This window comes from Neolamprologus multifasciatus, chromosome 11 (assembly GCF_963576455.1).
Source record: "Neolamprologus multifasciatus chromosome 11, fNeoMul1.2, whole genome shotgun sequence".
NCBI lineage: Eukaryota > Metazoa > Chordata > Actinopteri > Cichliformes > Cichlidae > Neolamprologus > Neolamprologus multifasciatus.
Window position 1 is genome coordinate 19,203,266 of NC_140449.1, and position 14,062 is coordinate 19,217,327.

Here is a 14,062-nt window from a genome sequence, read left to right on the forward strand (position 1 = left end):
GAAGAAGCATTAATAATAATGGCATAAATGTGTAAAGCTGCTATCACAGTATGTCAGCTGTCTAGAAATAAATAAAAATAATAATAAAATGTTATCTGTTTGCAGCAGCATGCGTGAGAAAAAACTGCAAAAGAACAGAAGAAAGAGAAACAAGGAAAGGAATCATTCCCCAGCTATCTCACTACATCAGTATTGTCTGTTGTATATATTTATTTTTGCTAATGGCATAATCACTAAGTCATGACAGGAAACTCCTTTCTGCAGCTTTGCATTTCATTAACGGCTTGGTGATAATTGAGTAAATTTGAGCTCAACATCTCCCCTCTGCTCCTTCTACACCTCCACCTACCAGAGTTGTGAACAGCACTTTTTCTCAGCCTGTTGATGTTTCTGATGACAGCTGCCATTTCTACAAATAGCCTCGATGTGGTGAGACATTCACAACCCTGTCCTACACCGCTTTGCTCTTGACAACGTGCACGAGTGGGTGGGGAAGCTGTAGCTACATGGATACAGATATTTTACTGTTCACTGTTTGCCTGCTGATAAAGCAGGATGCAAATCTAATCTGTGGAGTAGATGCACGTACTGTTTATTTATCCGTATCCGCATGGGATTATATCGAAGTGGTGCAACATAGCCTCATTTATGATGGTAGCAGCTCTGGGAGGGTGTGTTTCATTAGGATCACTTGTAAAATTTCGAGCCTAAAACTCAATTACAAAGGTAGCGTTAAAGAAAAACTGCAAATCTTTATCAGATCAGTTGAGGAACAGCAATGCTGCCTTCATCTTTTTGCCCATAGCAGTTATGAGTATACCTTTATTGTAAGAATAGCGCATATTTACATTTGCTTTATCACATTCAACAAAGTTAATTTGGACTTCAGTTAAGAAGTGCAGGGTAACACACTAAAGCAAAATGAAAAATACTGTTGAAGCTAAATTTTTCGGTCTGATCACATTTCAGCTTGTTCATCATTTAACGCATTTTCTAAATTAATACGCATTTTCCCTGCACAGCTTGGCACTACGTAGTTCATAAAGCACATTACGATGCCTGTTTTAACAAATGACATCACAGAACCCAGAGGAAGCCGGACTTATCACTGCACAACCTCATATAACGAATGAGATGGGAGGAAGTGAAATGAAATGATGAATAATGTGCTCGTTAATTTTGTACTTTTTCAACTTGCAAAACATTTCCCGCAGCTGATCACACGACAGACAAACCCGTGATATCACTGCTTCTCACATTATTAAATATCTCTGCTCTCTGATACCTGGTGTGACCTGCTCTGCAGGAGACAGCACGGAGGAATTAGATTCACTCTAAATGTCCGGGTCAGGCCGAGAGTTTTTCTTTAACGATGGACATTTGGCAAAATCCTTTGATCCAAGGTGGATCTCGCTGAACTAATCTTACACCTGCATGAGTCAGCAAAACTTCCAAAGCACAGTTTCCTTTACAGCCAGGACACACTAGAAAGAAAAATAGGATGACAACCTCCGTGGGACTTGGAGAAATTGATGGTTATCCAGAGATCACAAAGGGGTTTTTTTTCACTTTCAGCGACCGACTCCAAGTTAACCAACTGAGCTGAGTTTGCAACCACTGGCTGACCACAGGTCGAGTAGTGGGAGGCAACCGGTCTCCAATCACTGCAATCACTCTCAGACAGATTGGTGAAGGTTCACAAAGTATTGACATGTAATTTACACACAAACAGATTCCAACAAATTTCTGTTAAGTGTGAATTTCTCTGAGTATGTCAACATATTTGCAATTTTCACTTATCACAAACAGATTGCATACAGTCTCCAACTTGATTCCACTCAATTGCAAACTGACACCAGACTGATTTGGTCCTATTGCCATTTCACTATAGTTGGGCGCAAGAGGTGACAGACCCAGTACGTTTCTTCAAAACGAAAGTCAGAAAATGTACACACGTTCTGACTGGATATTACTATTGTTAATTGACAGTGTCATCATTTTTAGTTCCTTTTTGCATTAGAATTAACATAGCCTGCATCAAAACATGGTGATCAAGTCAAATACAATGCATTTTGTGAGGATAGGAGTGTTGAAAGGTTCACAGAGTTAAACGATGTGAGAGAAAGACGGGTGGAGGTGGACAGCAGAAACGATGACATCAAAGAAAGTGTGGAAAAGAGGGCAGGTGTAGAGGTTTCTGCGCTGTTATCAAATGCCATCGAAATTAAAGTCAGCGTGAGGTTGAGTGAAGAGGTTAATGTCACTGCTGGGGACCTTTAAACTTAACTACAGTTTTCACAGATCAGATGTGAACTATCTGAATATAACCTGTGGTATTTTGATTTTATTTGCACCCTCAGCAGTCCTTCACTTCCTGTTACAAGTAGTGGTTGATACACACATGCACACACACACCCACACACACAGTGTTAATTTGACTTGCCAGGGAGGAAATAGTGTGATTCGCTTGAGTAGGTCCCTGGACATGAATCTAAAGACAGTAGGGAGCGTGCAGAGCAATCAAGTGATAAAGCTTATTATCTGAGAGGAGCTATATTCTAAGACTTATTATCTACCAGGAGTTTAAATGACTTTCAGGTCCTCAAAGGCCTGGTGGCCTGGTTTTGACTCGGCAGGAGAGAGAAAAGAGAGGTGGCAAGAGGAAGAGGGATGGTAGAGGACAAGTGAAAAGGGAAGGAAGAGAGATGTGTGAGAAAAGCAAACAGGTGATGCCGGCGAAGGGGAGGGAGATGAGAGGGGGGAGGAAAGGAAACCCAGATGTGAAGAAGGAGGAAGAGGAGGCACAGAGATGCAAGAGAATACCAAGAAGATCAGAGGGGAAGTTGAAAGGCAAGGTTGGGAGAGGAGAAGGTGATTCATAGGCGTGGGCAGTCACTTTTCTGTCCTTCATACAACTGCTGAGAAACCAATCTTCTGTTTAGGGTTGGCAAATATACTCCACAAAGCTGCAGGGTTCTGCATTGTGTCTTTGTTGAAGCAGTTCAGGTAGTTTACCACTATAGATACTGTAGATAGTTTATTGCCTTGGATACCACAGGTGTTGGCATAGCAACAATAGATTTGGAGTGTCTGTGCTTACTAGGAGCAAACATCGGGGCTGAACTGTTACTTCACTTAAGGATGAGCTACCACATGATTGATACAGTGGAGCAGACTTACAGCTGCAGCTGTACTGTAGTGCATGTTTAATGTGTTGTCCATTATCAGAGAAACAGATGTAATATAAAACAATCAGACTGGGTTTTTTGCATTTTTTTCAGCGTGAATGAAACAAGCTGAGGGGAGGAAGTGATGTGATTCATTCTGGCATAGCACGGCACATGAAAACAGCGTTGTCACGTTTGCAGTTTACGTTGCAAAAGCTTTGAGTTAAAGTAGCACACATAGTACTTTTAGGGATGAAAAGTGACTAGACTACTGTCTCAAACATTTAGGACTGTAGGTCTATAAATCCATGCTTTTTTCTGTTCCCTCAGGGGTCTACTCACTGGTTTGGAAATAATTTTGGAATCACATACTTCTGAGCATCAATCAGGGTTTGTTTGTTTTGTTATCTTTGACTTAGATTTATCCAATAAGATTATTAACAAATGCCTTACTGAAAAAAAAAAGTCCAACATTCCCCTACTTAACAAGTGTTTAATGTCCTAATACAGAGTTATCACGGTGAACATATTTAACCATCAAGTCAGCTTTGAGTTTAATGTTAGCCCAGTGCCTGTCTAAACATACAATATTGACAAAGCTAATGCAAAGTATGGGCTGTTAATCAGAGCAAGTGTTTTTCTATGCAAATGAACTGAGCCCTCTTTGACTTAAAAGGCAAACTCACTGCAACAGCATGAACTGAAGAAGAAAAAAAAGCTAACAGGAATTTTAATAACTAAATCAATTAACACAGTGTCCATTACCTGCAGGTCAAATTACTTCCTGATTTCTATTATCTTGGATAGTAGGAAAATACTTATTTCTTAAGACATGACACAGACTACAACAAATTGCCTTGGTTCGTTAAGATTATTCTTTATTATGAAGTGCCACAAAATGCTTTTGTGTTCATTGTGCTTACATTGTCTGAATACTGGCTCAAAAAAACCCAGGAGGTCCTCACTCTGCAACAGAGATCCAACCCTCCTGAGGTAAGGTTGTGTCAGATATCACTATACAGCAGTAAAAATGTCTCAATCCAAAGGATTCTTTAAAAACCCTCTGCAATAAATGATTATTTAGGTTTATTACCATTCTTTAACTTGAAATACAAAAAAGAAGAGAGGTCAAGCTAGTACAAGGTTTTTAATTCTTCTCTACCTGAATTCTAGTTAGTTTCATTGTGCTACTTTCTTTAGGGTGGAGATGACTAAAATGGAAGTGCTTAAAGAGGCCAGACCAGGAGCTTGGCCAGAGACAGACACACAGACAAACAGACTCAAAACGAATCCTTTCTCCTTTAAAAACCACTTAACAGCCACACGTCCACTTTAGCCCTAATACATTTAGACTTCAGTGCAAAGTTTCAACCAGAGTTTACCAATGATACAATTTGGGATAAGTAAACAGTTAGAGAAACTGCAGAGATTATATTTTCACCCTTTTTTGTCCTATTCTTACGTCTACTATCAGTGTCTGAGAAACGTGTGTAGAAAATAAAGGTGATGCTTTTGTTCTCTTTGCGTAAAGGGAATCGCAATCATGCTTTTAAAACTGTTTTTGCAGCTGTTTGCCTATTTTGTATTTATAACTGTTGTTGGGTGTTTGGCCAAAATCATACATAAAAATGCAAAAGTGCTCGGCCATAACAGACTGGAGCGCTATGACTAATCATCTGATACAAGTCAAGTAATTGCAGCTCAAATCTAGTTCATACATCAGGAAAGGAGATAAGACCTACAATTTGCTGACTCACACACTGATTCCCTCAGTCACAACAGAAGTGCTTCCTTTATATTGCCTTTAAAAAGGTTTCTTTGTAAAATATAATTGTATTGTATTGTGTTATTGTGCGGCAAGCATTTATCACAAACTGTAGACTTTTTGACTTTATAAAATTGTCAACCGTGGCTGCCTTGATCATTCATCTCTGAGATAAAAATTTGTTTAGCTAAGCATCCACATAACCGTCCTGTCCTTTTGTCCGTGTACCCTTATAAACTGTGTTCAATACCAGCCAGTCCGGACTTACGCTGAGTGTCTGAGGAAGCACTGCAATTACAAAAAGCTTTGTTTGTTAAAGATTCACATCTGAATATTAAACCTGTTCTATTTTTTTTAATTGCTCAAGCTTCACTGTACACAAAAGTTTAGTCACCCCAAATGGCTCGTCAGCAGGCACCGTGTGCTCACATGTGAGGACGTGCACCCATGCATCTGTGCACCCGTGTTTATGTTTCTATGCAAGATTACGATGTCGACGTGCTGTATTTTATGATGAACACACAAACATTTTCCTGTGCAAATCTGTGTGTCCTCAGTCTGTCTCCTGGGAAGCTCCATGAATCTGTAGAAAAGGTTTCTGAGCTGCAGAGAACCTTGGGTTCAGCAACACTGGTATTGACCACCTAGATTAAAGGTTAAATCTTCCATGGGGTCGGGGTTTGATTAAAGTTCGCCTGTCCGTAGGTTTCTCAATCTTAGAGTTACCCTTCAGTTGGCCCAGTAGGGGTGAGTGGGGCCTACTGCAGAATAATCAGGACTCAGTCTGGTGTATCTACAACAGTTGTAGCTAAGCTGCAATCAGACCATCAAGCTAAAGTGCATGCTGTTCCTGTGGTTTAAGAAAAGCACGCTTTATGGGTTGGAAGCGAACCGGAAGAGCAGATGAGTAATTGCACTGAAGTCGACTTTGGTTCAACTTCAACTAAACTTCAACTAAACTTTGTTGTTAACAGATAGCAGCTGCATGTCATATATGTTAGCTGTCAATTAAGGGTGATGAATATCTTATTGCAATATTTATCCAATCTGATTTGCTATTTTAACCTTAACATAAAGATAAAATTGGTGTTATTAAACTTGGCCGACTGCGACAGGAAATACTGTTTAAACACGTTTAAGTGTCATTTTGCCATCTCATAAACATCAGTAAACCATTGAATTTTGATGTATGGACAATTATCCAATCTAAGTATAATGAAAAGGCCTGAGCCAAAGTAAGGCCTTGTTTTGTTTTTGTTAACAATTGAATCACTAGAAGCTATTGCAGAGCAGGGCAGTCAGGGTCATTACAGTAGTTATCCTACAATAGGCCTCTCACCCAGCAGGCAGCTGATCCCAGCCTCTCTAGTCTACATCCTACATTAGTTCTACTCACTAAGAGGAGGCAGGCAGTGCATAACAAGAGAGGAAAGACAGGACTTTTCTTTTTGATACTCTAAACACTACATTGGCATGTTCCCTGATGTCTGTAATATTAGTATTTTTTCTGTTTATGACTATAGGTGAAGTAAAACATACCTGATTTTTAAACTGCTATACAGAGTAGGTAATACTTCATAACTTCATCATAAAATACCATGCATTAAGTGATTATTGCTTTTAAAGAGTCCTATGGAGGCTCCAAGAGAAAAAAAAATAATAATATTGCCCTCGGGTTCTAGCTATAGGATTTTGGCAAAAAATCATAAGCTTTTATGATGTTGGCAATAGGTTTTCATAATTTTTTTCTTTTTTTTTTTTTGCATGCAATAACGTTAATAAGAAAAAAGGTATTAACAACATAATAGGAAAAAAATAGTACTCAAAAAAGTGACATATGCTTTGGCCTGTAGTGGTAAAAAGAGGTTGGCAAATATCCTACATACATATACAGAAATTAAAGTGCAACAAATAAATGGCAACACTTTTCAATTGTTATCAAATCAAGTATAAACACATAAAAAAGAAAAAAAATGTTCAAAACAAATCAATCAGTAAATAAATAAATAGTATTTTGACCTCAGTAGTGGAGAGAATATGGTCACTTGGTGCAGCAGAGCATTATTATCATTATTATTACTATTATTATTACTATAATTCTTCCAAAAAAGAAACAAAATCAGAATGAAAAAACTTTCACTGCATTTGAGTGCAGGGAGGAAACTAGTAGCTATAGGCTTACTATTGTCTTTGTCGTCATCCTCATCGTCATCCCTTTTTCCAAAATATACGGAGTCATACTGTATCTAGAAGCCAGGAGGAAGTCAGTATTAATGTCTCCATCCTCAATGGACAGAGGAAGAGGACGTGAAGAGTTTTGTTTTGTTTTGTTTTTGAGGAAGTGCATGCGTCGATCAGTTAAATCCTTAAGTGGGCAAATCTCAAGGAGAAAAATTGTGCTATCTTCATCATATTCATTATCACGAATAGGCTCCAAGGGAGGCAAGGTGGGGGACGGGGGCGGGAGGGCCAGTGAGGAGGGGTGAGGAGGGAAAGCAAGGTCATATTCTGACCCAAAAATATATTGTTGGTCTGCAGGTTAAGTCCGTAAGGGTAATTGTAATTCACGTCTGCAGTTTTGTCTCGTTTGATCTATATGGGGGGTCATGCATCTAGTGGGCCGAGAGGAGAGAAGGGGCCTTTGAAGCAGGCAGACTCATAGTGCTTGTTCAGGTAACTCTTGAGCGCGAAGGTCTTGTTGCAAGCGTTTGCACTTGAAGTGTTTGAAGGCCGAGTGGGTCTGCAATGTGAGCGCGCAGGTTCGAGCGGTCTGCGAAGGCCTTCCCGCAGTGGGCGCACCCAAACGGTTTCTCCCCTGTGTGCGAGCGCATGTGGCCCTGTAAAAGCCAAGGTCGGCTGAACGCCTTTCCGCACACGTCGCACTTGTGCTTGAGGTCATGAGTGAGCAGGTGCATGGCCATGGCGGGCATGGACACGTACACCTTCCCGCAGGTCGGGCATTTCTTTGCCAGCTTGCTGTCCAGCGAGCGATGCGTTTGTTTGTGCCGGCTCAAGTTGGAAGACGTGGCGTAGGTTTTGCCGCACTCATTACAGGTGTGCCTCTGGATGGTCCTGGGCTGCTGAGAGCTTTCCTCTTCGAGCGGCCATCGGTGATGAAGAAGGCATCGACTGTGTAACCCTCGCTCACTGCAGCGTCTCCATTGATATAACCATCCGTGAGTTTCTGAGCCAGGGCTGTCAGGAGACTCAGAGTCGGGAGCCCCATAGTCACTGTGGATACCGTCGTAGAGAGGATCAGGAGAGGGGACCTTGATGCCACTGTCACTCTCACCATCGTACACAACAGGGCTGATGTAGTCACTGATGTAACCAGCTGTTAATGGAAAACAGACAAACAGTATTAGCATATTGAAAAGAGAGCTCATCTTAACATGGTATGGAAAATTTAGTGGTGTACAGGACTTGACCAAAACATTAGTTACTGGTGCCCCTATTGACATAACTTGATAGGTAGTAAAGAAACTGCTATGTTAAGATTAAGGTGGCAAAACATTTTCTCTGATCACAGAGAGATCCATACCAACAGGAAATGTGAAGGGCATTAATTCCTGCACGTGGAGAAAACTGCAGGAAACACATGAATAAGTCCAGATTAGCATTAAACTGCTGTAGCCTGCTAGACAAGCTTATCTTTCAGTACAGATACAGTAATGACAGAGATTCAGTACGCTGACCAGAATTACACAATCTGAATTGGTGGAATTAAATAAGCGCTTACTCACTGATGCAAACTATTATAATATGCCATTTGGGATATACAGCTGGCTTTACACAGCTGTGTGATGTTTTCCCCTGAATCTTCTTCCCACTCGAGTGCATTTATGTTTATAATAAAGACATAGAGATGGGATAAATATTTCAAACAGCTGGTTCATCCCACCAGTAACTTGTTGCTGACATGTTACTGTAGAAACACAAGAAAGCCTCCACCAAGTGTTATGGGCAACAACAACAAAAAAACTGTGACATGACAGGTGTTACTGTATTATATTTGATGAAAAACCGATTTGAATTTCCTTTTAAATAAAACCACATATGGCACCAAAGTATGTGAAACATAAGGCAACAGTAAGATCTATTCCTCATCTCACTCTAAATGTAGAGATATAGATTTTAAGAGGCTTTTCAAATGTGAGTGAGCACACCACCGTGATACTGCCACATCTGTGTCCAAGTCAGATCCCTGCATTTGTCTTGCAGATATGACAGTCTCCGTAATCAGCTCACAAACAGCAGATCAGCGGCAACAGGAGCTGCACGTAAAAAAATGTGAATAGACATTTTAAAATACTGAGCGTTAGTCACTTGCCTGCATAACTGTGGACCTTAGCGGTGTATTGAAAGGGTCTGCAGGGTTAGGGTTTGTTCAGGGATAATTCAGCAATACATTTCCCTTAGCCATCAAAGGCTGCAGTCAAGACACTTCTTCTGTAAATGGTAAATGCACACAAGCTGACCCTGAACTCGAGAGAGCTGATTTAGCGTGTGAAAATGAGCATCAGCACCACGGACAGATCCAGTGCAGTGCACTGGGGCACGATGACGGCAGGCCTGCAGTACCGGCTTGTGATGTGGTGTTTTCTTTTCTTTGTTTCACAAATCTGTGGAGCTGATGACTTGGAGGACAGGCTTTAATTACAGGAATCCATTCAAAAGCTGTACAGGGACACACAGCACAGTCAGCTTATGCTCCTGTTCCCTGATGATTGATGCATTTTTGGAGAAAAATAACGCTCATTCAAATTTTATGTGGAAAATAATACATATGTATTTCTTTAATGTGTACTAACCAGCACTATATATAACCAAATGTGTCATACATTTTTAGATTTAAGCGTAAACCAATACCTTTATCAGTATGCACTTGTTGTACACTGCTGTTTATATTTTTAATATGGATCGACAGGTTGGATAAGTTAATAGCTCCAATTCATCCTTAATTGTCCCTGAAGACAAGCTAATAGTGGCAATATTAGCTGAGCTTATATCAAGCTGCTCCAACAAAAACTATCAATAGAAACACATTAGGTTCAACACATAATAGAGTGTAAAAATGAACTGGAACAATAACTAACCTATAAGATAAGATCCAACTAATCAATGTTTTTGAGAGGCTGTTATTATGATGAAAGCACGAAATAATGACCACAGGTTTTGGAACACCTGCTCATTACTTATGTGGTCTCGGTAATGAACAAGCAACAGGCTCCATGTGACGCACATATTCTATCTCTCCACGTATGATCACAGCCATGTAACATCCACTACAACGTCCCGTCACATCATTCACTCACAGAACGCAGGGCGGGACATAAATTATTCCAAAGCCGGTTCGTTCGAGCAGAAGGTTGTTCCCAACACTGCGTTCTGCTGTGTGCTGACTCTGCTCCGAGCCATGTAGAAGCTGCATTAAGCTGTTAACATCGCATGTTAGGGATGGAGACAAAAGGTGGCCGGGACAGGCTGAACAGGCGGCTGTGTGAGACCTAGCAGGGCTTGTTAACTTCGACGTCATAAATACATCGCTGACAGCTTGCGTGCTGAGAATCACAGACAGGTCCGCGCATGGGACGCACATGTTAGCCTGTGAATGACACTGGGACGGGAGTCATGCGGTCTACTCGAGCAGAGGCATCGCTCTCTTTCTTTTCTTCCCCCCGTAAAATGTGACGCACATAGTTGCAGGTTGTGCGGAAGTTTGCAGCTTTGGAGGAGCACAAAACAGCCAATCATTTTGAGTCTTTTCGGGATAATTACAAAAGTCACTCTCATATGGCTAAAGAAACGTCTGAAAATGGTATAAGAGAAGAAATGCATCCACATTCAACAGTTACAGCGTCATAGCCACAGTGCAGAAATCTGCCAACACTGCAAAACTGGGACAGGCACACCTGTACAGAGCACGAGGGGGAAGGGCCACGCACAACGTCGGAAGATGGCCCTGAGATGAGACTCGTTTTATATGCAAAGAAGAAAGCAATGTTTCAGGGAAACACTAAAAACCTGTTAGAGTGTTTTACAAGACAACGCTGTTATATAAAGGATGTTAAAACGATGTGTGTGCTTCACCTGCAGGCGAAGGTGAGGACATATGTCAGAAGACCATTATGCAGCTTTTACACACACACACACACATATATACACACACACACATATATACACTTATAGATAACCACGGTGTTCCATCAGATTATTTTCTGCAAACTCAGAGCTACATGGGAGGCAGCTCTTGTGCATCTCAAACATCACCCCGATCTTGCCGAAGCATAACCGCAAAGGGTTTCGACTAAAACCAAGTGAAATGAGCTCGATATGAATAACCACTGTCCCGTTTCTGTCTCCTTTAAGCTTACTTACACTGCGAAGGGAGAGAAAGACCCCGCTGGGTGTAAGCCAGAATCGATGAAACATGCGACGCGCTTGATTTAGTTGATTTCACAAGTGACCTTTTCGCTTCGGCGGCAGCTCAACTCCTAGAGTTGAGCCCAAACGCTTCGACCGAGGATAATGTAACTTATGTACCCGGTAAATAAAGTCTTAGACTGTGCGGTGTGGTAACATCCAGTTATCAGAGTGCATAGTTTTATGAGATTGACAGGTCTTCGGTGTTTTACTGTCTGAGCTCTTTTGGATAAGTGAAGTAGCGAGCAATTCTTTCACAGTCTGTGCTATTGATAACGCTTTGCTCCACTTTGATATTTTTCAATGCGCTGATTAGTGGAGGGCTTTGAAGCTTTTATTACCCGTGAGAAAAGTAACAAGCGTGTGGTAACTCTATGCTGTCTGATGTTTTGTAATTATCTGCCTTGATTACACCCACATCACCCCACAGGTAGCCAGCCACTCTGCAATAAGTTTCAGAGGTTATTGATGTTAGATGATGCTACGCAAGATAAAAGGTGAAGAAAAAAGGAAATGCTGTACTGATACACTCTGAGTTCACGCTTAGATTTTATAGTTATTGTTTGGCAGGAATGTGCACCGGTGTATCAAGCCCCGGGGTCAATTTTTAACGACCAATCACAGGAGGGAATCCCTTTAAGGCACAACAGGTAAATCCTGTTGAAGTCTCAGTCTTATTTCGGAAACATGTTCCCACCTTCGCCAACCTCCTCCTCTGTGAAATCGATTTTCTTCCGAGACACCTGTTAGTGCGCGCTGTGTAGGCTGCATGACCTACCTTTGTCATGTAGCCGCAGGCTGAGGTCTGTCCTGTGCCGGTAGGCGTTCTCCAGATCCGCCCCGGTGGAGAAATCATCCAGTTTCACCTTTTTTACCAGGAAAGACCTTGGCATGGTGGTGAGACACCGACAAGCTGCGCACACACACGCACTCACAAACACAACGACACACACTCGCAAACACAGCCGATCGCCGACAGGCAGGCCAGCGTGGTGATTCGCCCGTGACACACCAATCAAACCGGCGGGCCGGGGGAAGATTGTCTTCAGATTGGGGAGAAAGCGCGAGCCTTGAATTGATCCGGTGAAAGAGTTGACGATCAACAAGCGCTTGTGTGTTCTTCCTCTTCTGCTTCGGTCTCTCTCGCTGTCGTCTGTCCGCCCCGTTTAGTCCTCGCGCACAGGAGGAAAGAAATGCAACTTCAGCACCGGACAGCTCCCTCCAAGGCGCGGGGAGGGGGTACAGGGGAGGCGAAGGGGTTGCCTCGTGCTCTTTTGAGCTCGCGGGAAGGCTGCAGACCAGGGGACAGAGGGCTCGCGAGCAGTCAGGGGAGATAAATAAATAAATAAACGAAACAGGAGATGGAAGACACCCCGCAACGCGCTCGGGCCTCTTTAAAGAAGAGGAAGAGGAGATGGAGCAGGGAGAGGAGGAGGAGGAGGGAGGGAGGGATGCGAAGAAAACAAGAGGGAAAATTGAAGGATAATTTTTGGAAGCTTTTCAGTAAGAGAAAAAAAACGGTCGGACACCTCGTCCTCCCCTCTTTGCCAGAGAAATTAGTCCTTTATTCCACCTGATGACGACCACTCAGGCCGGTAAGGGAAAAAAAAGAAAGAAATCACAGTAAGACTCCCTGCGGACGGATACATCAACAGCATCCCTCCTTTCTCTCCTCTCTGTATCCCTCTCTCTCTCGCTCTCTCTCTCTCTTCCCCTCGTCTCTCTCTTTGCAGCTTCCGCGAGGTGTTCCCGTGAGTGTGCCGTCTCGCGATCAGCTGTTGGCATTTATACGGCGCAGTGAGAGAGAGAGAGAGAGAGAGAGATGGGGGGATGGATAGACGCACGAGTAGAAGGAGTGCTTAATTTAATCCATCCCACATCCCCGGGGAGCGACGACTGGCCCGGATGATTTATTGAAGCTGTTATCCCCCCCCCCCCCCCCCCTTCTTTCTCTGTCTTTCATTCTCCTTTCTCCCCTTCTCTTCATTTGTGTGTGTGTGTGTGTGTGTGTGTGTGTGTGTGTGTGTGTGTGTGTGTGTGTGTGAGAGAGAGAGAGAGAGAGAGAGAGAGAGTGAGAGACGCCATGTTTTGAGGAGATAAGACTGAAAATTATTGTTATGGTTTTTTAAGCTCATCGATTTGATTGCGATATCGCGGCGTGTAACACGAATTTTAAATATTGTCCCATTGTGCATGATTCCTAGCAGTCCATGTACTTTCGTTTTTTTTGGGTCTCCCCCTACATTTGAGCATATTGTATCTTTTCTTTCTCTCTCTCACTTTCCTTTCCCATCACATGGATTTTACGGCGGAATATTAACTAGCGTGCTAAGAGCCTACTAATTATCATTAATGTCGCCCCGAAGGCAAATGGTTGCAGACCAAATGGAGTGTTTTACAGTGGCTGAAGGTAGAGTACTGTCAGCTCCAGGGTCACACCGGGTTCACTGAAAACTTTTCCTGCAAGATGTCGATATTATGTAATAACAACAGCGATCTTTTAAGATGAATGAATCACATGTATTCAGACTTTTCATGTTCCATGAGTATGAGATTCAAGTTATTTCACTGTGAAGTGGAAGAGGGGAAAGTCATCATTTCAATTAGGTAGTCCAGTGTTTTAAATTTGAGTATCATGCATGATCTAAAATGTGGCTTTGCATGGGCTGACCCAATAATTACACACTGCTGTGTTGCTTTGGGCCTA

The 14,062-nt window shown here is 42.2% G+C and overlaps 1 protein-coding gene across 1 annotated transcript; it reads right to left on the minus strand.

The window, feature by feature from the left end:
* Nucleotides 1-4,028: 4,028 nt before the first annotated feature.
* On the minus strand, nucleotides 4,029-13,294 carry LOC146508215 (transcriptional repressor scratch 1-like). The gene is given in 6 exon segments (XM_085177871.1): nucleotides 4,029-7,635; nucleotides 7,637-7,678; nucleotides 7,680-8,011; nucleotides 8,014-8,113; nucleotides 8,115-8,266; nucleotides 12,134-13,294. Coding segments are annotated over 6 exon segments (840 nt in total). The 5' UTR covers nucleotides 12,249-13,294; the 3' UTR covers nucleotides 4,029-7,536.
* Nucleotides 13,295-14,062: the final 768 nt, after the last annotated feature.